This window comes from Cricetulus griseus, chromosome 2 (genome assembly GCF_003668045.3).
Source record: "Cricetulus griseus strain 17A/GY chromosome 2, alternate assembly CriGri-PICRH-1.0, whole genome shotgun sequence".
Taxonomy (NCBI): Eukaryota; Metazoa; Chordata; class Mammalia; order Rodentia; family Cricetidae; genus Cricetulus; species Cricetulus griseus.
Genome location: NC_048595.1, coordinates 293,225,168 through 293,250,646, shown reverse-complemented (window position 1 = coordinate 293,250,646; position 25,479 = coordinate 293,225,168). Strand labels below are relative to the sequence as shown.

General features: G+C 50.6%; 1 protein-coding gene across 1 annotated transcript; it reads left to right on the top strand.

The window, feature by feature from the left end:
- Frmd1 (FERM domain containing 1) lies at nt 1-25,479 on the top strand. Its single transcript, XM_027400973.1, has 13 exons — nt 1-9; nt 138-253; nt 11,491-11,584; nt 12,749-12,839; nt 16,787-16,866; nt 17,390-17,466; nt 18,618-18,804; nt 19,738-19,893; nt 20,440-20,505; nt 21,293-21,467; nt 22,887-23,186; nt 25,025-25,080; nt 25,234-25,479. Exons 1-13 carry the CDS (start codon nt 1-3, stop codon nt 25,477-25,479), a joined length of 1,653 nt encoding a protein of 550 aa, XP_027256774.1.

Sequence of the window (25,479 nt, the reverse complement as noted above, 5' to 3'; positions counted from 1 at the left end):
ATGGCCCAGGTACCTTTGTGCTTTGTCCTTCTGTTTGCTCTGAGCCAGTCCCATCTCCATTACTGACTCCATTCCCCCATCACCCAAAGCACAATTCTTACCTTCTCTAAGTGCTTACCATTCTTTTCCATCCCAAGCCTCTCCCCTCTTCCCGGCATGGACTCGATAACACTGATGTGGATCCCACTCTAAAAGGTTCTCTTTCTGACCCCATCTCTTCACCTCCTCCCAAAGCCAACAGCTCCCATTCAAGGTGAGGACCGGGAGACTATGACCTCCGAGACCCTTGCAGCGGCTACTAGCCCTGACACATGTGGCCATCAGTCACAAGAGCTGCAGAACAGCCTTGAGTTTTCAAAAAGCAACATCACATTCCATAAGCCTCAAACCTGATAACCAACAATGTCAACTAAGCATCTTGGTATAGAGCTGGCTGGTTATTGAAGCCTGTCAGCTCTCCTGCATGCATGCATGCACAGTCTTTCAGATACTGATTGTTCCTCTGTTCCCAAGACCCTGATGATGCACAGGTTTCTATAGGAAGCACCTGAAAAAGATTTCTATCAAAGATTTCAGCTGTGAAGTAGAAAAAAAAAGAGAGAGAGACATGACATAGTAAGGCAAGTCTAAGCCCGAGATGGTATTCTAAGAAGTAATTTAACCTACTTCATTTCTTTTTGCCCAGAAAAAAATTGTCTTGTCTCTTTCACAGTGTCATCTGGAAATTCTGTCTTGCCCTGAATAGACACAGGAGGTGATTTCAGACACATGGCCCAAGAAAAGACAGCTGACCCCCTGGTACCCCTGTCCCTGTGGGAATCCCTCCTGGAGCCAGATGCCATGTGCCAAGTGTTTAGGAAAATGTTTGGTTTAACTAAACACCAATATTCATAGAAGACACACAGACCTTCCTAGGACTGAACTGGAAGCTGGAGCTGGAAGGCAAAGGCAAGCAGCATGCTATTTCCCCGATGAGGAATACCCTCTCCAAACTGATGACTGTAGTGTGTCCTACCTAAACACATGCTCGGTGACATGGGAACATCAGCCCCTGCAGTTGAGGTGCTGAGACCAGGACAGGAGGGGGTGTCGGGACAGTGGGGAGCCGGGACAGTGGAAATTACTGGAGACCTTGGGGAGGACTATCACATGAGGGGCCAGGCAGCCAGGCTTCTCTTGACCAGGTACTTCCTGTAGACACACAGACTTCAGCATACTAAGGAGTGCTTCAGTTCCTCAAGGGCAGGTTCCTGCCGTACCCACCACTCAGAGTGGTGAATACTGACTCTAAAATGCCCCTTCAATGTGCCAGGAGTGAACAAGTTCTTCACATCCAAGGCTGTCTGGAGCCACAGGACATGGACACAGAACTTAGCTACTACTAGGCAGCTCCTGAATGTGTATATTTATAAGCAGAAAACATTCTTTCTGTACTGGAAGAAGTCTGGGTGTCCACACGGGCCTCACCATGAGTGTCCCTGACAGGAACTTCAACCAGCCCTGACCCACTGGACATAAGCAATGCACTAGCAAAGGCCTCACTTCAGGCTGTGACCTTGGAGCCACAGGCCACTGATTGCACTGACATGTTGGAGAGGGGGCAGGCAGCCCATGTTGAGGCATCTTGTCAGTGAAGAAGTTCTTCCAGGAAAGAACCACAGTTGAAAGGGAAATGCCACCAAAGTGGAAATCCCAGGCTCTAGTATAAATCAATATTTATTGCTATTGCACAAATAAAAAATTATATGTAAAAGTGCTAATGTCTATGTGTGAAAATTATGCGCCCATTAATACATGCTGCCTGAGCTAAGTTTCTATTCCTGTGATAAACTCCATGGCCCAAAGCAACTTGGAGAGGAAGAGTTCATTTCGGTTTTGGCTTGCAGTTTTAGTCCATTCTGAAGAGAAGCCAAGGCAAGACTGATTGTAAGAACTGAAGCACAGCCCAGGGAGGAGTGCTGCTTACCTGCTTGGCCTAATTACACCAACCAGGTCCACCTGCCTAGGGGAGGCACTGACTCAGTGAGCCAGGCCTTCCATATCCATCATTAATCAAGATGTCCTACACTCCAGCCTGATGAAGGCATTTTCTCAAGTTAGGCTCCTCTTCCCAGTGTTTTGTCAAGTTGACAAAAAAACAACTAGGACATGTTTTAAATCAATAAAGGATTCCAAGGTGGTAGGGAAATAAATACATGTTGGTAGATTTGGGAAGACTGAGTTAAAGTTCAAAGATAACTGCCCCAAGAATCCATCTCTAGGAACACAGCCCCAGAAATGATGCCATACTGTTCGAAGAAGGCCATATGGGGACAATAGAGTGTGGGGAGATAGAAAATATCATAATGTAGATAGTTGTTGACTAGACTAGTGGGTACACACAGCGCAGAAACAGAAAGGTCCAATGCTGTGACATCAGACACCCTTCCATGCTAGCCTGAGTCCAACCAGGAAGTGACATCCATATGTTGGCAAGACTCTCGCTCACCTCCTTTGTTTTGGGAGAAGGATTCCTTTCCATCTCCTGAAGCTTTCAATCACTTCCCACGAGTCCCTTCCCAGGCTGGGCTCTGCCCTGGAGCCTCTGGTCAGAAATGTAGGGTCCCCATAGCCACTTGGTCAGGAGCAGGACAGCAGCAAGCTTGGCAGGTGACTTAAGGGGCCAAGCCCTGGGGAGGGGGAGGAGTCATCTTGAACCCTTTGCTGTCTGGCCTCTTTCAGTCCGTGCCACAGAGAAGACCCTCAGTCCCCAGCCAGAGCTGCACACTTTGGATGCCAAACAGCACGGAATACATTTTCTTAAAGAATGGGTACATGGGGTTGTGGGCTTTTATCATAGAAAGCCGTGAAGAAACTCCCACAGACATACCACAGAGCTGAGCTCAGAGAAAATCTCAGGTGAAAGGGCAGTTTTGAAATTAGACACCTTTGTCCACTTCTCACTTAGTTGTGGGGGATCAAAATATTTCCACTATGGAATATTTTGAGATCCAGCCTTTGGTTTCACTAAACAGGAACACCAGAAAGCTCCGGCCTATTATTGTATTGTTAATGCCAGTAGGGCTACTATTGTTTACCACGGCCTCAGGGTAATATGCCTCCTAATTTGCATCTAGATGCGCCTAAGCATCTGAGTAGGCCTCACATGGGTGGAGGTGTGAGATGTGTGAGTAACTTGTGAGGACTGAAGGTTAGGAAGGTGAGGGGTGACCGACCAGAGGAGAGAGGGGAACAAGGAGAGAAATGGTTCCCTCATGGTATTGGCAGGATGGTTAAGAAACAGCAGAAAAGATGGCTAATAAAGAAATGACTCTAGTTCTACAGCATGGAACTGAGAGCTCTCTGAAGATGACAAGATGCCTGTGTTTGGTCTTTATCGCCGTTGGGTTGCTAGGAGCTTCCAGGTCCACACCCCCCCCACTCAGGTCGAACCTCATGGATTAAGGCTGAGACAAGCTGGGTCACGATACTTAGTCCCCTCTTACCAAGACTCACTGATAAACTGCTGTTACGGTTCAAACTGAGCCCCAAATTCAAATGTTGAAGTTCACTCAACACCACAGAATGTGCTCTTATTCAGAAAATAGGGCCAATGGCGTAGCTGAGGCCACACTGCCACAGATGTGTTTCTTGAGTTTCTTTTCAGCTTGGTCCTGCTGCCACATTAGCCCCAAATAATCATGCAGTCCCTATATTAATTATAAAAGTGTTGGCCGATGGCTAGGGCTTCTTATTGGCTAGATCTGTCTTAATTATTAACCCATTTCTATAAATCTATGTATTTCCACGTGATCTTGGATTACTGGAGAATGCCCAGACCTGTCACTCCTTTAGCAACTACATGGTGTTTCTACGGGGTCTCCCTCTGTCTACCTTTCCCAGAATTCTCCTCATCTCCTAGTCCCACCTATCTTCCTGCCTGGCTACAGGCCAAACAGTGTTTTATTCATCAACCAATAAAAGAAGCATATATACAGAAGGACATCCCCCATCAGATGTGAGCCCAGGGTGACAGGTGTGCTGAGGAGAGAGGGAAATGGGAGTCATTTGTACTTGAGGGACTTTGTATGGAGGCAGAGCCCTGGGTGCTACAGGGATGAATAGGGACCATCAGTGAGCTGGAGAGGATGGATGAGGCATGGGTGACCCCACCCCCACCCCCAGCCTCCCAGAACCAGTCTGATAACACTAGACCAAAAGCTCCTGCTTCCAGACTATGAGAAATGAGCATCCCTTCACTAAGTTGTCATGAGCCATGGTGCTTGGGGACAGACTCCTGGGTCATCCTCAAGGTGTCACTGGTGTCAGAACCATGTAGTCCCACCTCCTATGAAATTATGCCCACTAAATTTCCTACCTCTCGGGTGGAACCCTCTCTGGATTGTTGGCCTTCACAACTGGTGTTGTGCAGCATTGTCTTCCAAGCCAAATAGCCATCCTTATGAGATCTGCTGTGCATGCTGGGAACTTCTACAGGCACTGGCAAAACTCATCCTGACCAATCAGGAAAGTTAACACAGTTGGTACAGTCATGGGGGTGGAAGGCTAGGCCATGTCCTGTCCAGAGATGCCCATCTCCAGGGGATGTCACTGTTAAAGTTGGCATCAGTGGAACCTTTGCATCACCCAGATGTGTGCTAGTAATAGTTTCCTAGGGACTGTGGCCATTGTGGGGAACCAAAATATTTCTGCTATGGAATATTTTGAGATCCAGCCTTTGGTTTCACTAAACATGGAGCACTGGAAAGCTCCTGCCCACTATTGTATTGTTAATGCCAATAGGGCTACTATTGTTTACCATGGCCTCAGGGTAATGTGCCTCTTATTTGCATCTCTATGCACCTAAGCATCTGAATAGGCCCTCACCTGGGCAGGGAGGGCAGAGGTGTGTGAGTAACTTGTGGGGACTGAAGGTTAGGAGGGAGGGGTGAGTGACCAGAGCAGAGAGGGAACAAAGAGAGATGTTTCCCTCGTGGTGTGGGCAGGACGGTTAAGAAACACCAGAAAAGATGACTAATAAAGAAATGACTCTAGTTCTACAACATGGAACTGAGAGCTCTCTGAAGATGACAAGATGCCTGTGTTTGGTCTTTATCGCCATTGGGTTGCTAGGAGCTTCCAGGTCCACACACCCCCACTCAGGCTGAACCTCAGGGTTGTCGTGGGCTAAAGCTGAGACATGCCGGGCCACGACAGGCCATGACCTTCTAGCTCCAGACACCAGGGGCTAGCTCTACCCAATTTGTTTCTGAGTTTCATGGAGTCTTAGACACTGGCCACAGTTCACTGTTAGCCCTTGTGTGTTAGCCACCTTGGTGCCCTCCTCACTGAACACACTGAGAGCCCAACTTTATCTTCCTCAGGCCACTTGTCAGCTTCAACTCCTCCAACTTGGAATCTGCTTCTACTGGCATTTGATGGTGCTGATAGTGCCATTTTACTTCCAGTTGGAGTTTCACCCTCTGCTGACTCCACCAGTTAGGTGGAGCTGACTGGAAAGGCAAAAGTGCGCTGTTGTGAGCAAGGGAAGCTACCAGCCTGCTCCTCCAAGGATGACAGGGCAGACTGTAGGCAGATGACTCAAATGACATGCTCTCAAGAAGGAAGCTTTTATCCATGGGATGGAACTAGGCCCTCTGCATGTGGGAGACAATTATATAGCTGGGTCTATCTGAGGGGCCCCGACCATAGGACCAGTAACTGTCACTGGTGCATGAGCTGGCTTATTAGAGCCTATTCCCTAGGGTGGGATGCCTTGCTCAGCCATAATGCAGAGGGGGGAGGGGCTTGGTCCTGCCTCAACTTAATGGGCCAGGCTTTGTCCACACTGCTTGGGAGCCCTTATCCAGTGGGAAGAGTGGATGGAGGATGGGTTTCAAGGGAGGCAGTCGAGGGAGAGTAAGAGGAGGGGAGGGAGGGAGAACTGTGGCTGGAATGCAACATGAAATTAAAAAAAGTAAACTTAATTAAAAAAAAAAGAGGGAAGCTTTTTGATGGTGAGCACAGGGAAAGTTAAAGCTATCAATGCTCATCAATAAACATAAAGCCCGAAACTTGAGATTGACACCATATCTAACAGTGTGACACTGGGACTCCAGGTCTTTCCTGAAAGTTCTGAGTCAGGCTGGCTTTGACCTCCTGCACCCTGCCTTTGGGTGAGGAGCAGCATGCTCCTGGATCTCACAGACCATCTCACCTCCAACAGGATCTTGCCCTGTCACTGCTGTGGCTTAAAGGAAAAAAGGGAAAAGCCAAGGACAACCAAAAGAAGATGCCTCAAAGTAGGCAGAGTACCAAGTACCTGGCATGTGTCTGAAGTCTCATTGGACCCAGAGAACCAGACATTGGGCATGTGTTTATGGAAAACTGTCCATTTGTGACGGTGAAAAATGAGAAAGCTAATTCTTAGGCAGCCTTCCCTCCCCAGGCAATTTCAGAGCACTTTACAAATATTTCGATTAATCCCTAGACATCTTCATAAAAATACTGCTTGTACCCCCATTTTATAGATGGAGAAATGAAGGCAGGCAGGACATATAAGCAGAAAGTGGCAGAGCCAGGATATAAGCCCCAAAGTCAAACTTCAGGTCCATGTACTTTGGGCTAGTGAGATGGCTCAGTGGGTAAAAGCGCTACGTAAAACCGGAAACCTGAGTTCAACCCCCTGACCCATGTAAAAGTAGAAGAATCACTCCACGAGATCATCCTCTGGCCTCCACACATGTTAGTACACACACACACACACACACACACACACACTCACATATACACATGCGTGTGTGCACTCGCAATAATTAAATAATCCATGTGTCTAACTTCTGCATATTTTCATATTTTTTGCTGCTGTGATAAAATACTATGTACAAAGTCAACCTAAAGTTTATTTTAGCTTAGGGTTTCCAACATCAAGATGGCCATAACAGTAGGGAAAGTGTGGTGGCGGGAACAGGAAGCTATGGCTGAAGCTGATGGTATTTCACCTCCATCTGGGAAGCCTCAGCTGCCTGCCTGAGACTGGCCCTTCAGTAGTCATGGGGAGGAACCTGAATGTGTGACACAGAAGAGATTTTTCTCAAAGCAACATTAGAGCTCACAGATGACTATGTCTCAGGACTGGGACCCACGCTGAGTCTCTCATGTCTATAGCTGAGGGATAAGTATATGATACCTAGGGACCCCAGCATCCTCTGTCAGGCCACCGGCCCACATCAAGTCCCCAGGCAGCACCAGCCTTCAAGCTGGAAACCATCACCCAACCCTGGAGCTAGCCAGCCTTGGCCTTGAATGTGTTTACTATGTGAAATACGTCTTTTTCATAAACTATAACTCCAAATTTCCAGGAGAAAGAGCAGAGGGACTAGCAGGCAGCCTCTCTATGTGGACACAGTAGACAGGTGGATATCTGTTTAGGCAGCATGTGTATATGCAAGAATGGTCTATGGCCACACTATTCGGACATACATGATCTTGTCTGAAAACTCAAGTTTCACAGAATTGAGAGCATGTGCCTTGCAGGTGGCAAATGTGGGGTCACTCAGAGGTGTCTGACTACCTGCAAGCTCCTGCAGCTCTACTCTCTGATCATATATAAGCAGCTGGCTCAGCATGTGTTATTGCTTCTGTTTGGGGAGCACAGCAGTTGTAAGCTCAATACAAGGAAAGTTTACACTCATAACTGGGTGTAGAGAATGCTAAGAATCTGCTCTCTGAGTTGACAAAGTCCAGAGCTGAGGAGGGCACTGAAGAGCGGCTTAGGGAGGGCATGCCTGTTGCCAAGCTGGAATGAGCCGCTCCTTGCTTCCCACCCTGCATTCCTCCTCCAGTTCTGGCTTCTTTACAAGTGATTAGGAAGCCAGTCACATTGGGGAGTGGTACACAGAACTGATCTGGTGCATCCCAGGGTCCTCTGTGTCCAAATCAGGAGATCTGGCACTAGTGACAGGAGGTGGCTTTGCAGGCTCCAGGGCTCAAGCAATCAAGAGTAGATCTGATCTTCCTGCCCCAGCTCTGAGCCTGGGCTTTTCCTGCACAGGGTCTTTCTCCACCACTTGAAGGATTGTTGGAACTATCAGAGTGCATTGGGCACAGAGGGGAGGAGCCTGTGGAGACACAGGAAGCTGAGAAACATCCAGAGCCCTTCTGCTGGCCCTCATTCCCTTAAGCTGGCCCTCTGCACCTATGCTTTGATGGCCAGTTCAAGAGTAGCCAGGGTGATTCACGGCACTCCTGGATAGAACTTGGAAAGGTTCCTGCTTCAAACACCTTCTCCCCCTGGCCCAAGAGTGTATTCTCTAGGGGTGTGACCATGGAGGCAGGGGATCAAGATCTCTAGAGACCCACATGCCAGCCATGGATCCCCTGTGCTGTGTCCCACACACAAGTCAATTCAATCCATATTCCAGTCCCACAGACCCCACAAGCCATCCCAAACCCAGTCCATATCTTGACCCGGCACCTGCATTTAGGAAGAAAAGGGTAGCCCACACTCGAGGTATGACTGGCTTGAGCCAGAGGAAGCTCCCTCTACCCTGGTGTCAGGCTTTGTGATTTAGCCGAGAGATGAGTGGGGGATAAAACATGCACTGGAAACACTTTCACAAATCTTAGTAAGTTTAAGAGTTGTACCACCACCTCATTCAGCGGGTGCAAACACAAAATGAGCCTGCCCACTTCAGCCCCCTCCACAGGCAGTCACACTGCCATCCAGGGACCTCACCTTGCCTGGACTTCTCCAGCAAGCAGCATCCCAGTTTCTGTTTTCACCTTGTTAGCACTTTGTTGCTCTTTACTGCTGAAGGTTCCTCCCAATTTGGCTTTGATGACTGTCTGTTTTAGATGTGTATCTCCAAAGCTTAATTCTGGAATGTTCTCAGCAGGCTCATCTATTGGTAGAAGTTAGAAAGCAGAAGATGGGAGAGTTGGGCTGAAGACAGCCAGGGTCCTGAAAGAACCTGGGTAAGTAGCCCCATTTCTTTTTCTTTTTTCTTTTTTTGTTTTTTTGTTTTGTTTTTTTTTTAGAGACATGGTTTCTCTGTGGCTTTGGTGGCTGTCCTGGAACTAGCTTTTGTAGACCAGGCAGGTCTTGAACTCACAGAGATCCACCTGCCTCTGCCCCCTGAGTGCTGGGATTAAAGGCATGAGCCACTACCAAACAGCAAGTAGCCCCATTTCTTCCTTGTGCTCTTACACAGTGCAAAGTCACAACCTGAGTCAAAACTTGATCAGCCTAAACCAGAATATGGCACGTGGGGTTGGCACCCACATTTATAGGCATTACAGCTACAGATCCAACCAGATTCCAATAAAAGGTATTTGTTAATGGAGCTGAATGGCTCAGTCAGTAAAGCGCTTATTACTCAAACACAAGGGCTTGAGATTGGTCAACCCAGAATTTACATAAAAATTCAGGTGCAACATGTGCCCATTTCCAAGCACTGAGGTTGGGGATGGGGACAAGAGAATTCCTGGAACTTGCTGGCAAACCAGTCTTACTGAATCTATGAGGTCTGGGTTCAGTGAAGAGTCCATGTCTCATGAAAAGAGGTGGAGAGTGGCAGAGGGGCACCCAGTGTCAACCTCTATCTTCCCCACACACATACATGCATGATCCACCCCCGTCAATGTGTGCACCATCCCCACACATGTACATATATGCACATGCAAAAATATTTGGAGAGAAGTACTACATGCCCTGAGCATACACTTTTCCTCGTTAATTCCCCCAAAAGTGCAGCACTACAAGTGTGTTCATAGTGTGACTTGGCATTTGATGTTACCAGCCACCCAGAGGGGAGGTCACAGGAGCAGGTACATCACAGGCAAGCTATGATTTCAACGGGCCTGAGCATCTGTGGCTCTTAGCTCCCTGCGGTCCAGAACCAAATTCACACAGAGACTGAGAAGTGGTACTGAGGAGTGGTGCTCACATTTCTGTTTCATAGAGACAGAATGCTGCTGCCTTTAGAGAAGGCAGAAGACCATGGTCCCTGACTGTGGTCCTCCGGGTGCTGTTGTTCAGGGTAACCAAGGTTGAGTAGGGTCAGTAATCAGGGAGCATTACAGCTACCTGGCTGGGAGATACAGGGCATCTTCAGGAACTGATACAGTCTTTGTGAACTGCCATCCCAGGCATGCAGCCACGGCCCTTGGTACTAGACAGCCTGTGAGCCCTGGGTTATGAGCCACCAGAGATTCGGTTTTAGGAAATCTGTCGAGTTTACCAGTAATGACACGAGTCTAGAGATGTTTGTAATCCGTTTGCCAAGTGTTACCTGTAATGCATCAGCCACAGGGCCCCAGACTACTGACCAGAGTTCTGCCTGGCCCAGTACTGGGCACTGCATCCAACTTTGGCTCCGAGACCACTCCTGCTGCCCTCTCAGGACCCCTGGGTGCTGCATGCAGTAGAGGTGTTGCCAATGTCCCTCTCCTGGCCACCAATACAGTCAGAAGAATAGCCAGCCATACTTAGCTGCCGTATTGGAGCTGATGCCCACCTCTGGGGTGAATCTTGTTCAGACAATGAACAGGCTCTGAGAACGCAACAGAATAGTGTGTACAGTGTTGGGAGCTTGGATCTATGTCTTGGGGGTCTTTCCCATTAGCTCAGTGTGACGGACACTGACTTTACCTGGTGAGGAAGAGAACTGACCACAAGCATCCAGGAAGTCTATATGACATGCTGTAGCAGAGAGCAAGACCTCAGCCTGAGTGGAGACAGCTGGCAGCAGGGTCTGAGCTACCCCCTAGCTGTGTCAGACTCTCCCGACTCAACTCTAAGTTCCCGGCACTGGCCCCTGCCTGTTCAGAGCCTGCTGTGTGTCAAGCTGCTTTTCTTGGATTCTGAAGCAGGACTTTCTCTAATGCTGCCCCCAAGCAGGACAGGGAAGACCTCTGGATCTGAATGACCTGCTCAGTGCCAATCCTTAGAGTTCCCAGGTGTTTGCTCATCCTGGCGCTAGGCCACACAGCTTGACTTTTTAAGTGTCCATCACTGTGAGATGTATAGCCTACTTCTTGGCCTTAACCACCTGCTGCAGAAAGAAGGGATGCCATGGTTCTGGCCTCTGCGTGGTCTTGCCATCCTCTGAGGAGCTGAAGGAACATCTCATGGGAGTTAGGGCCCCATCACCTCCCGTCAGGAAACACAGTGCTCCTGGCTTTGCATCCTGCCTGAGAGCGGTGCCATTGCTTGCCTGTGTTCCAGCAGCCTCCACACACCCAGCATGACAGCCCCGACCTTTGTCCCTGCTCAGCCACTGAGTTCCCAGTCTTTCCTGGAGAATGTCTGGACACGGCCAGCACAGACAGTACAGCTGCATATGGGAGGTGACAACACCCCCCTGCACTGATGACTAGGGAGGACATGGGAGAACTGGCATACTGGTGCCACCCGAGTGGGAGGCTTAGGACTGCCCTACTTCAGCGTCTTCTGCGAGAATCGGTACACAAAGACTGCTTCTGAGAGAGCCCTTGTGTACTTCCCAACAGAGACACCAATATCTGGCACCCTGAGATGAACTCCGAGCTCAGGGACATCCTAGTGCTACTGCCTACCTGGGAACAACTGCGGCTGTCAGTGGAGGTAAGCAGAGAGACATCAGGGGTTCTGTATCCAGAGGGGTCAGGAGGACAGCTGTGGAGAGCAGCAGCCATGGATCCATAAGGACCAGGCCACATGGAGACTTTGCATCTTGAGGGGCGGGGGACAGTCAGAGCCATGTGTCCGGAGGGTTATGGGGGTGGACCATGGAGGCTGTGTGCCTAGAGGGAAGGGTGACAGCAAGGATCAAGTGTAGGAAACTCCAGGTACAAGAGCATATGGGATTTCTACTTCACTATGAAGTACACCACTGTGGCCCAGTTAGCACTAACCTTACCAGTCACTTAGAGTCTAGTGTCTTGGCTTGCCTGGTCCGCATGGGGTGCTGGGCTGTTTGGTTCCCCCTCTGTATCCAGTATCATGGGTTTCCCTGTCCCTCGGGCTGTCTACAGAGCTTCCATGGGCTGAGTTTATTATGCGGGACCCGGCTGATCTCTGAGTACCCTGACCTCCCATGATTCAGGGTGGTGACATAAGAGAGGATTTGTCAGCTCAAGAGGGTTCTGAGCATGACTTTCCTGACCTTTAACCCTGGCACAATCTGGACTTTGATATCTCTACCTTCTGTGTTTCTGAGTCTTCAGTTCTGAGTCATCTTCCCTGCTGTCCCATCATCAAGGATGCAACGTCACAGGACACACCCCCTTTCCCGGGCCACACAGTTTCCTCTCTATCTTCTCTTCACTCTTAGCTTCACACCTCCCCAGGTGATACAGGCTGTCCCTCTGTCCAGATTCTATGGGCATGGGATTGTATGAGCCTCAGTTAGGCCTCTTCCACCCTGGGGACAGGGGCTTGCTAGCTGTAGTTTCTACAGCTAGGACCTCTATAGTACCTTTCCAATGGGGACATTTTTAATCAAGTTCAGCTTGTGGGGTAATTCCCACAGTACCCAGACTGCTCCTAAAGAAAAAGGGGCATCTCCTGTCTGGATTGGAACACATCCTTTCCACTGCCCAGGCTGTTCTTTTTGGGAAGCAATGTTTAAATCCATGCTTTGGAAACAAGTGGGTGACCCAGGCCCTAGTCCCTGGCTCCATCCCCTGCCTGACCTGACACTGCTCCCTTCCTGACCCAGTGTCCCTGCCAGTCCAGGGCTCTTATGGGGAAGTTCTGTATATGGCTTAAGTCCTTCCTCTATTCCAGGTCACAGCCACAGGACAAGAGCTCTTCCGGCAGGTATGTGATACGGCACACATCCGAGACGCCCACGTTTTTGGCCTCAGCGTGGTCAGAAGTAAGCATTGCTTGGCATCCCCAGCACAGGCTGCCCAGGGGCAAGAAACAGGGGTCCTTGGAATTCAGGTGTATCTGCCTTGCCACAGACCCTGCCCACATCTAAACCAGCTGGGTCATCACGTCCAGAGTCTGCATGCATCTATGTACACACACGCATGCACACTTGGACACATGCACCACAAAATGTGCATACTGCTCACACAAATACAGAGCACATGTGCACACACATATACACACAGACTCACTCCACAAGCGTGTGCACATAAATATAGACCACGCACGTAACACAAGCACCCACCACATACTGCATGCATACCACGTGACACATACCCTCGCACACGTCCAGTTAAACCATGTATACCCTCACACATTCATTCACATGCAGTTACCATACACATTCAAACACGCATGCCCATACTTGCATGCTATGTGTCTGTGTACAAATTACACACATAGTGCATGTCCATACATTAACTCATAGGCACACTCACTCATCCTTAAGCATGCACTTACCCTGCACACCTGTACACATTCATATGCTCGTGAATGTGAGAACCAAGTTGGGCAGAAGACCAAGGAGCTCCAACCCAGCAGAGAAGGGACAGGAGGCAGGGACATTGGGCAGCCCTGGCCAGTAGCCTTGTCTGAGCAGGGGATGGCATCTGCCAACTACGTCATGCTGTCTGTGGAAGTAGGAAGCAACTCTACCCAGATCTGACTGCTGTGCCCTGCTCTCTGTATCCCAATCTGCTCACTGACACTGCTACTATGCTCATCAGTGCAGAAGAGCCACAGAGATTTCTTTCCCATGGGATAGGACAGCCACCTCCTCTTAGGGGAGATGATCCTTGGTCTAGAGCAGGATGCTGCTCTAAAGAAGACATCTGGGGCATGACTCTATGTCATGCCTGTAGGTCCCTCAGACCTGGTTCTCTCGGACCCCAAGGAGCCTAGAGCAGCAGATGAAATGGCGAGGGGTGATAAGGGTGAAGCCCTAGGAAGTGCTAGGTAGAGTCCCCATAGAAGGAGACTCTAGCAACTGCAGTGGGTAGCCCTGTGCTCGTCAGTAGGGCACTGCCTGGGTGGGGTGGGGACCCAGAATTCAGTTTCCCTGGAGATCCCTTTAAAGACATGGGTTAGTTAGTCTTCTGGGGTCATGTGATGCCAAGCTACAGGTGACTGGTATCTGGTGTGCAAAGCCAAAGCCCATGGTATGACCAAGACCAAGCCATGTATTCTATGACCTTTGTCTTAGCTGAGGCCCAACGTCAACACAAGGAGGTGTCCACACATTAGGACTTTGACAGCTGGGTGGCCACACCTAGGAAATGGACTTGGGTAATCAGGGAGCAGACACAGGAGGCCATGGGTTGTAAGTCCAGGTCTATTCTAGTTGAGAGGCCAGTCTGTTAGGGCCTTGAAAGGTGGAGTCTCAGCTTGCTGGAACTAGGAGTGAATGTTTGCTCAGACTGTGCCTTCTCCCAGCAGGGGGTACTCCTCATGGGAGGGGTTCAACTCTTACCAACCAGCCTCACCATCCATCTCCTTCCATGTGAGATGTCTCAGGACACGGGCAAGGGAAGAACTTGGGATGAACTAAGGAATCTCTCCGTACAAGGGGTGATGGGCTCTGAGCTCACCTGGGGACCTGGGGAGAGAAGAAGGCTGCCAGCTGAGCCAAGCATGCCACTCCTTCCAGCTGAGCTCGAGCCGATGGGTACCCCTGTAATGTGTGCCCAGAGCCTTGCTATGGAGACTTGAACTCTTATTATAGCATGACCTTGGGTCCCCTGCTTTAGTTATTCCATGATCTATAATTTTGGCACACTTCTGAGACTGAGATATGTAGCAAACTGCAAACATGTAGGCATGGTGGTGAGGCATGTGATCCCAGGACCTGGGGCCAAGGCAGGAGGATCAAGAAATTGAAGACATGCTGGGTGGGATTCATGGAGTCTACCCTGGGCTGTGATAACTTGCCTGGAGGGGGGGAAGACAAGCAAGACATGAGCCCTCAAGGGATTGAGACAGGGTAAGCAAAAGAAAGATAGAGAACTGGTACCATTCTACCTGGCTCTGGTTTGTAGTACTTAGAACTTCTGAAGACAGGCTGATGTGTCTGGCTCCCCTATCTACCTGGAGCTGGCCTTGAGCAGTCCTTCCCTTCATAATAAATTTCAAGGCTAAGAGGAGAATGGAGGAGACCTGGACACTTTACCCAGTCAGTAGGCTTTTGCTCTGTGCCCAAGTACACATGCCTCAGGTTAAAAGGGTGATTCTGGCTGTAGAGAGAGTTGGGAAGGCTTCTGGGGTTGGTATTACCCTGCTTGGTTTGGGGCAGCCTGTAGAGCTGGTTCTTTCTCTTTCCTATAGCAACACGCCCCTCCTAAAGCTAAGTCTATGTTGACACAGGGTCTGCAAAGATGCAGTTGGGAGAAACATTTATTTATACGAGGTGAGTAGGGTCAGAGGAGACTGATGCCATCAAGTCTGGAATCTACAGGCAGGATACCAATGCTGTAGCTAGGGCACAAAGGTTGTGTGTGGCAGCTGTCCACCCTACTAGGACTGCCTAGACTAAGTCCTTAGGAGTCTGGATGAAACCTCCATGCTCAGCACACTAATTATCATTCCTATGTGGAGTGGATTTCAGTGTCAGTGTTGGTTCCGAGACATGCGCTGGTCTCAGGAGGCTCTGTCTCCACTAGTGTTGCTACAAACATTTCTTTTACTGCACCTGAGGATAATCTGGTGCATCTCCTCAAGATAAAAATTCCACAGGTCCACTAGGCATTAGTGACACACACCTTTAGTCCCAGCCCTCAGGAGGCAGAGGCAGGCAGATCTCTGTGAGTTCGAGGCCAGCCTGGTCTACAAAGAGAGTTCCAGGACAGCCTCAAAAAACCCAAAGAAAAACAAGCAAGCAAACAAACAAAATTCCACAGGTCCATAGCCAGGCAATCTCCCTGCATGAATGAGGTCTCCATCCATCCAACCCTAGTGTTTACTCCTGTGCCATCCTCTTGCTCATCTTCTCTTCCCTGGCCCACAAGATACTTCCTCTTTCTCAACCTGCCCATCTCAGGCTACTTATTTCAGGACATAGGCATGGTAAGGAATTCAAGCGGCCTCCTGGAGTTCTCTGGATTACCCAGGAGGGCAACTGTCAAGGGTAATGATGTGTCCCAGTTTCTATCCTGGCTGTGGGTGACATCAACTGCAGTGTCAGCCCTTGCCTTCGAGGAGCTGGTGACTGCAGGGCCTAGCCAGCTCTTTCTCCTCCATGGAGGCCACAGGTCACAACAAGAAGCCAGCTAGGAATTTTATTAAATCTGAAATGTGGCCACTTTCCTGGGTCATGCTATACATAGGACGCTCAGCCTGCCATGTCCAAGGGACCTGCAGGAGAAACAGTTCTCCCACAGGGATAGGGCCCTGGGTGTATATCGGCCCCTGCTTGCCTGGGTTTTGCAGAATTCCTGTTGACCTCATGTAATTGCCCTGGCAACAGGCTCTGATTTAAAGAGAGTCCCTCTGGGTCCCTCCTGATGCTGGGATATAAGGAGTGGAGGAAGCAGCAGCAGGCTCTTCCCCTTGGGGACCACTGTCCACACTGCTCCAGTCATGTGGAGGCAGACAAGGTTGTATTTTGGCAATACTGAGGATTGAACCAAGGGCCTTACATAAGTGGGGTAAGCATTCTACCACCGAGCTACAGCCCCAGGATTCCGGGTTTTTTTGTTTGTTTGTTTGTTTGTTTTTTTCAGAGAAGTTTTAGTTTCATAGCAAAACTGAGCAGAAAGTACAAAATGTTCCTTACAGCAAAAGTTCCTCCACCTACCCCAGCTGGATGCAAAGATGTCAACAGACAGGCTCGGCTCCTGCCTGGTGAGACTCCTGGGAAGAACAAAAGTGTCTTCTCTGCCCTTGACTTCTCTTTTCCAGACAATGAGTATGTGTTCCTAGATTTGAAGCAAAAGCTCAGTAAATACTTCTCGAAGGACTGGAAGATGGAAATGAACCAAGTAAGCAGAGGACAGACGGAAGGGCCAGGGCCATCACTGTGGCCAGTGACTGGGATGGTTCTCTTGGGTTTGGGATGGGCATGTGCTGCTGGGTCAGGCCCACTCTTTGTCCCTGCCATGGTCACCTGTCTGTCAAGAGTTGTCCTCTGGCCTGCTTGCAATGCCCTCAAGTCCCTCTACTTTCGTCCTAAGGGTTGAGGGTGGGTGGATCACCAGTCCCGTGCCCTCAGTGCGATGCTTGCTTGCAACTGCCCTTGACAACATCCCACATGGGTTTTTCCCCTTTAAAGAAAAATAAGATAAAACAAAGGATGCCCTTTGACAAGTGCAAGTCCAGTGCTGGTGCCTAGACCACTAAGACCTGAGTGTGAAATGTCCCCAGACCTGTGGAAGCTCACCCGCTGTGCATACCTCATTTCCAGGCTCCTGACACTCTCCTCTCTCTCTCTCTCTCTCTCTCTCTCTCTCTCTCTCTCTCTCTCTCTCTCTCTCTCTCTCTCTCTCTCTCTCTCTCTCTCCCCAGAGGGATAAGATATCCAGGGCACCCTTTATCACCTTCTTCAGAGTGCAGTTCTACGTGGAAAATGGGAGGGCAATCAGGTAACTGCGTTTCTACCATCAAAGATGCTGTGTGGAAAGGGAAATGCAAGCCACAAGATGTGCAGTGCCTCCCAAGTGTTCCCTGAAAAAGAAAGGTCCCGTCATAAGGATGTGACCTCTTCCAAGCCAGGCACTCCTGCACGCTGAGGAAGGTGTCTCCATCTAGTGGCTGTAGGGGACTCTCAGAGTTGGGCTTTAAATGGGAATTGTGTTCCTGCCAGGTGTCCCCAAGTCTTCTTAGGCAGGGAGGGTCCTGGGAACGGTGAGTAGAGAAACGGAAGGATTTTGCTTTCCAAGAGGCATATCTGCTGCCATCGGTAGGCTGCCTTGCTACCTGACAGGAAACAGTGCTCTCTTTAGGGACCACCAAAGAACTGTTTACTCCCCAAGCAGATTTCTGGGAAGTTATCAGCAGGGCTTGGGTGTCCTTGGGATGTCCTTTGGCAAGTGCAAGTCTGATGCTGGTGCCTAGACCACTAAGACCTGAGTGTGAAATGTCCCCAGACCTGGCGAACGAGGATGTGGAAGACTCCAGAGTCCGATTATGCAACTTTGAAGGCTCTAGAGAAGGAGGGCATGTGTAGCTAACCAAAAAAGGTTCTAGAGAGTGAGAATGTGTGGCTATGTGGAAAGTTCTAGCGACACCTTAGCAGGGGAAACCAGATGGGACCTGATGCATGGTTCCCTATACTGTGGTGGCTAGCCAGGTTGCTATATTAGAAGACCTAGGAGAGGTTCTGGGGATGGGGGTGGGGGTGGGCAGTACGCACTGCTTCTGGGTATTGGACAGACAGATGGGCTGACTGGGAGGCAAGTCTGTGAAATGGGTTTGCTCCCGTGCCTGAGATTCCAAGTGCCCTCACTCAGGAGCTGTCTCAAATGGCACCACTTATTTCTGGATCTCAGTTGCTGGAGGGCTACACCCATAGGGACAGACCTTGTCCTTGCTTAAAGCCCCTAACTTCATCCATGTCCCACCAAGGACCCTGTAACAGGAGATGCCCATGTGTATGAACAGACTAGGAAGTGGCCACCAAGAGTCCTCAGAGGCCTGTGGACCATGAAGCCAGGCCTGGGAGGGCAGAGGGTATAGTGCTGGCTGCAATGGGAGGATTCACTCTTCCTGTTCCTTCCGCCCTGCTACCTTCCAGTGACAAGACAGCCCGGTACCTATACTACTGTCACCTGAAGGAGCAGGTACTGAGGTCCAAGTGCATGCACAGAGAGGAGGCCTACTTTCTGCTGGCTGCCTGTGGGTTACAGGCTGACCTGGGAAACCACCAGGAGTCGGTCCATGTGGGCAAGTACTTTGAGCCACATGCCTACTTCCCACAGTGGGTAAGCCTGTGTGGCACCACCTCGGGGGGCTGTGGGGCGGGGGTGATGTCTGCTCACCAAAAGAAAGCTCTGCAATCCATAAATAATGGGAGGGCGAGGGGCTAGGGAGGGGCAAGGGCGTGGAAACAGAGGGACCCAAGTCCAAGGGTGCTCGCCTACCCAACGATGACACTGCAAAGGCTGGCAACGTGGTGCAGGAGCCATGGCCAGAGCGGGCTATGCCTTCAGTCCTGCATAAGCCAACTCAAAATCTCTGCACTCTCTTGGCCTGCCTGGCTGCAGAGTGCTACCCACCAAGCCTCTCTGTGCCTCAGTTTCCCCACCTATGTCCTAGGACAGGGAGTAAGCAAGAGGTGCCTCTCCTCTGTATGCGAAATCCTAGTTTGACTGCCACGCTGAGCAAATGGTTCCAGGGACTGCAGGCCTGGGCCACACTCTTCCACATTGGCCCTCTCATACCTCTCTCCTTTTCTATCCTCTGTGCCTCTGGCCTCGAATATCTGCCCTGCAGAACTATCTCCAATGGCAGGCTGGAGGCCGGGCAGCTTTTCTCCATGCTTCCCTCAGCCCACACACACTTCTGTCCCTCATGGGAGCCTTGGCCCTTTGATTTCAGCCACGGTTTCCTCGCTGGGGGGTTTCCCTAAAAGCTGTGTCCTCTGGGATGAAATGAGTTCCACAAACCTCCAAGGAGGGCTGTTTCTGTGGTCCTTGTAGGCAGCTGGGTGACACAAGAGAGGGGATCAGGACCAAAGATTTAGGGACGTTGCCTCCTCATCTTTGGATCTGAGGCTAAGGCAGAAGGCCCAACCAACTGGGCTGAACCTAGGCTCTAGCTAGGAAGTTGGCTCTGACTCCAAAGGTGGCAGAGGGTATCAGCACAGAGAAAGGTCAGGGTGGGGTCTGAGCTGGCAGGTGGCTCTCTGTCCTCAGATTATCAACAACAGGGGAGCTGACTACATCCTCAGGCATGTGCCTGCCATGCACCGTGAACACCGGGGCTTGAGTCCCCAGGAGGCCATACTACGCTTCATCAGGGATGCCTGCCAACTTGAGGATGTTCCTGTCCACTTCTTCAGGCTGTACAAGGTTGATGCCATGATGTCAGGGGTGGGAGGACTCGAGGGCGGGAGTGGGTGTCTCCCCCATGACAATGTGACTAAGACTCCAGGTAGTGTGGGCGGGACTGTCCTTAGGACCTGGTTGGCACGTGATGAGTTGGAGGGTGACTTGGTAGCTGTCCTGGAGGTGACATGCTGGGTTTCTCTGGTGTCTGAGTTCCTTTAAACTCAGTTTCCTCAGCCTCTGCTATAACTGGTCTGGTCTAACAGTGGCTATTTTGCCTGACCACTCTGGCGGCCCCTCAGGTACTGCCTGATCACAGCATAGTTCCTGTTCTCTGGGGACAGCCTGCCCACAGGGGGCACTAAGGGTGAACTTTTGTCTATGAGGTTCATGAAGTTCAAATATCTATGGGAGCATACCTCGAACGTGCCCTAGGGTGGCTCAGGCTTATGCAGGGCAACAAGAGGAACCTAAATAGAGCTCCTGGTTTGTGGAGCCTCTTGCCTGAGACAGACCTCCTTCCACCTACATCAGGGCCAGAGCCTTAACCTCTGATCCCTGCCCTTTCAGGAAAAGAAGGAAGATGGCCCTACCATGCTCCTGGGACTCACTCTGAAAGGGGTGCACATTTACCGGGTGAGGGCTTCTTCCTGTTCTCGGTTCTCGTTCCCTCCCCCTTCTCCTGCTGCCCAGTCCTGATCATGAACTCTGTCCTCCACATTCCTACTGTCTTTCAGGAGGCAGATGGCGCTCCACAGCTGCTCTTTGACTTCCCCTGGTCACATATTTCGAAGGTGACATTTCTGGTGAGTGTCTGAATCGGGAGGGCATCCACAACACTCGGGAGCCCTAAGAACAGAGAGCCTGCAATTTCATTCTCAGAGCTCCCTGTGGCCTCCCCACACCCCCAGGCATCCCCCAGTCATGTTGGTTCTCACAGCCATTTCTGGTGGCACAGCCGTGGTGGTATTAAGCCTCTGAGAGATGTATAGCTCTGGGCACCACCAATTTCTGAGCTCCCACTTGGCAACAAAGAGAGGGAACATGGTACTTTAGAGACGCACCATACAACTTACTTATTCCCAAGGCTGTCTTTCTGGGCCCACAGCTATGACAGTGACTGGAGAGCAGCCTGGCTCTGGACAGTGACCAGGGTTCACTGCAAATCCTGAATTTAAGACTTGTGTGCAGTCACAGGCAGGGAAGTCCTACACAGGATCCTTCTGCCTTTTCAAGGCTGGGACAAATGTTCCTGAGTCACAATGACCTGAGACCTATTTCCACAGGGACACCAAAATTCTCTACACTGGGAGTATGGGCCAGGGCCTATTTGGGGCTTGTGGCTCACATTAAGGTATTTCTTTTCTGCTGCTGAGACAGTTTTCTGGACTATAAAATCACATTGACCTTCCTGTCTGACCAGGGGAAGAAGCTGGAAATCCAGCCAGAAGGGCTGCTGGCAACACGGAAGCTGCGGTTCTACACGGGCTATGCCTGGCGCTCCCACTACCTGCTGCAACTGCTTCGCACCACCCACCAGCTGCACCTCAGACTGCGGCCTGTGCTACAGAGGCTACAACAGCTGGGGGAGGCACAAGGTGCGTGTGATACCCACCTGGGTCTGGGCACCTAGCTGATGGCCACACATCACACATCCTCTCTAGGGTCTGAGATATAGAGAACAACCCTTGAGACCCCCCCCCACACACACACACACACACTCCTGAGGCTGGCCAGCTGTTCTGGGCTTGGCAGCCAGGCTACACCTTCTATTGCTCCCATCATTGCTGGTGGTCCTGTTCCCCCTGGGTGTTTGGATGAAAAGTGAGGATAATTCGTCCCTCACTTCACTCTACACATAATTCTACAGTGTCTTATTTCTCACATCCGTTAGCCCTACAAAGAGCCAGAGACAGAACTTAAAGGGAGACTAGTGTTCTCTCTTTTTCCAAGTCTCCATGGATAGGGGACCTGTGTTGCAGCACACTGAAGCCCCACTGCAAAGGCAGGACTCTGTATGTGTGAGTGTGTGTGACTGTGTGAGTGTGTGTTTGTGTGTGCCTGTGTGTGTGTCTGTGTGTATATCTGTGTGTGTCTATGTGTGTGAGTGTGTGTGTGTCTGTGTGTGTGATATGAGTGTGTATGTCTGTGTGTCTGTGTGTGTCTGTGTGTGAGTGTGTATGTGTCTGTGTGTGTGAGTGTGTGTCTATGTGAATATCTGTTTGTGTGAGTGTGTGTCTGTGTATGTGAGTGTGTGTCTCTGTGTGTGTCTATGTGTGTGTGTGTGTGTCTGTGTGTGTGATATGAGTGTGTATGTCTGTGTGTCTGTGTGTGAGTGTGTATGTGTCTGTGTGTGTGAGTGTGTGTCTATGTGAATATCTGTGTGTGTGAGTGTGTGTCTGTGTATGTGAGTGTGTGTCTCTGTGTGTGTCTATGTGTGTGTGTGTGTGTCTGTGTGTGTGATATGAGTGTGTATGTCTGTGTGTCTGTGTGTGAGTGTGTATGTGTCTGTGTGGGTGAGTGTGTGTCTGTGTGAATATCTGTGTGTGTGAGTGTGTGTGTGTGATATGAGTGTACCTGAACATTTCTGTGAAACGTGACTGAGTGGACCTCTGTGCCTGTGTCAGGAGGTATGCCGTTGAGGACGCTGGGTGCAGATACCATATCAGTGCATCCTCAGAACCAGCAGGTATGGTCTGTTCTCAACTAGTCCTGTCCTGGGTGACAGGGCATCAGGGACACTGAGGGTGTGGCTAAGAGACAAGGTGTCTGAAGAACCTTCAAGCCTGAAGAACCATCACAAGAGGATGCTAGGAGACTGCTGGTGACAAGTTCCATTCATAGTTGTCTGGCTGTCACCATGGGCATGCGGGGTTCACCCCTCCCCTTGGAGGGCAATGTTTTGCCCACAAACCTAGGCTCTGATGTGTCAGCAGCACTGACCAGCAGTGGCTCCAGGAATGCAGGAGATACTTCATCTTCCTCCAACACCAGCTCTTGTGTTGTTTTCCACTCAGAGAAGAAATGCTACCGGGAATCCTACATCAGTGACCCACTGGAGCAGGACCTGAACCCACACAGCAGGAATTACCTGGGCAATGAGGACAATATGGGCAGCAGACAACAATCCCTCCTCTCACTCTTCCCCAAAAGCCATGGCAAGTCCCACACAGTAGGCATGGAGCTCAACTCCCTGCACGGGGAGTGTGAGATGTCGGTGGATGAGCTCACAGGGACTGAGAGGCTCTGTGGAATGGCACCATCCAGCAGTTCCTGGAGCAGCTTCAGCAGCCAGGACACCTGCACCAACAGCAGAGGTGAGCTAACTACAGGACCAAATAGCAAGAGCCTGAGCTGGCCAATGCTAATTTGATTCCTTGGGTGCAGGCTAAAATGGCCACTCAGGGCTGCACAGTATCTCATACTCAGGGTCAGGCAGACCTGTCACTAACACTGTCTGCAGTCATATGCTCAGAGTCTTGCCCAAGCAAAGGGCAACTGGCCTTAGTCTCTGAAGTTGAGTCTAGACTCTATGGGATATAGTCCAGCACATCGGCCCAAGTATGAAATCACATGAACGTGAGCCTCTGGCTGCTCCCTGGCTCCAATGTACATGGACACTGAAAAGGTGCCATTCCCAGATCTGCAGGTGGCTCGTAAGTGACCATGAACAGCAACCCCTTCCCCCTCCTAACCCTGACTGGAACCTCTCTGGGGAGGACATGATGTCACATGGCAGATGGAGCTCATTTGGGATTCCGCACTCCAGTGTGTGTGTGTGTGTGTGTGTGTGTGTGTGTGTGTGTGTGTGTGAAATCACAGACAGCTTGTGCCTTTCTTGCTGACAGTTTAGATGGGCAGATGGTCTCATCTCAGACATTCCTGTGAGGAGGGACATTTGGTTCCTACTTCAGAGTTATGACAGAAAAGAGCCTGGGGCAGGATAGGCCACAACAGCGAGTATGGCCTGTGCTCTTTTCTTGGCCCTGCTCACTCTTCTCCTCTTCTCTTCCTCTACCTCTTTTCAGCAGCTCCCTGGAGCACTTCACAGGAGTGTGAGTCATGCTGATCAGGACACGGAGCCCCCGAGAACTGAGGCCATGTCCCAGGTAAGGTCTCATCATGGCTCCTGCCCCCTGCCCACCTGGATTTCCAGGGCAGTGTGGAGCCCTGAAGTGTCTGCATACGCAGAGTGTCACTCCCCCTTTCATTGATTTCTATCATTCAGCTTCTATCAGTCCCCCCAGGGGCCTAAGACCTTGAGTTCTCACTACCCTAAGGCACCAGAGAGACTAAACCAGAGGCCCCTAAAACCTAGGCAGAGGACAATGCTCTTGGACTGGCTCTGGGCTGGCTTGCAGGATCCTGCCAAACATCCCCTGAGGAAAAGAAGAGATCAGAATATGGTTGGCCAGCAAGTGTGACACTGGACTCACAGAGAGTTACGCATAGGTACAAACTGGGAGGAGAAAGCCTGAGGGGGACTGTCACAGCAGAGTCCAGACCTGGAGTAAAGTCGAAGCACCCTGAGGCTCTCAGCCTGGATTCGAGCCAGCTCGTTTAATAGAGGAGCGTGCAACCTCCCAAAGGGCTCTGGCTCTCAGCTAGAGGCTCTACTCTGAAGGACTGACTCTGAAAGCACTTCCAAGAGTCTCACAGACAACAGACCCTGTGCAAAGCTCTCCTCCTTCCACCATGTGTCGGGGCCCTCCAGGCAGATCCAACGGCCTGTCATGGCTGAAAAGCATGACCTGGAGCATCTCTGCAGTACGGAGGCTGCTCTCGGCTGATGGAACCCACACAGTCTGAGGACAGGTGTGCTTAAGTGAAAGATGGCTGTCCTTGGAATCTCGGATGTTTCCAGAGTCGGTGTGTGGTGACCATATCCAGAGCCATTCCTGAAAGACACAGAGTACTGAGGCTTCACGTTCAGAAAGGCAACCATGGGGAAGAAGGCCGGATTGGACGGCACCTCTGGAGCCAGTGTGGACCCCAAGGGTCTTACCTACACTATGGCATGGAGCCTCCAAAGAACTCCTGGAACACACCAGAGCAACATAAGAGCCAGCCCATAGCCCAGCCTGAGCACCATTAAAGTGTCCAGTATTGTCAGGGAGTCGAAGGTGAAGTGGGGTATGGAGCTGTTGCCTGCTAGGTGGTCAGAGGAAACAGGACGAGGCAGCAGAGCACACCAACAGGATGGCCGATCAGGTCCAGACTTAGAACGATCTGGGTAGAGCTGTGGTCCTGGAACTGTAGCAGCACACATAAAAAAACAAAAAACAAAAACATAAACAAAACAAAAAACCACCAGTAGGTAGGATGAGAACTACCAAACTACCACACTGCTAAATCTCTCTGTAGGTTGGGGAGGCACAGGCTGACCACAGGGGTGACCAGTATCTCCACAGCATGGACAACATGCGCCTGCCTGCACCAGTCTTCCCAACACTTTCTGTCTACCTCACCCAGCTACCTGGGGCTGCATGCTTCTGGAGCTGCTGGTGGCCCCTAGAGGCCAGGGCTCCTCTCAACGGCAAGACATTCATAAACTACCTCTCCCAGTACCGGCCTGGTGAAAGGTCACCCCTGCAGGAATTTGTGGTGTAG

What these genes read in the sequence shown, in the direction of transcription:
- Frmd1 (XM_027400973.1), top strand. An exon ending in GCCAACAGCTCCCATTCAAG is followed by an intron (nt 254 to 11,490) that starts GTGAGGACCGGG and finishes ACTTCCCAACAG; the next exon opens with AGACACCAATATCTGGCACC. An exon ending in ACTTCTTCAGGCTGTACAAG is followed by an intron (nt 19,894 to 20,439) that starts GTTGATGCCATG and finishes CTGCCCTTTCAG; the next exon opens with GAAAAGAAGGAAGATGGCCC.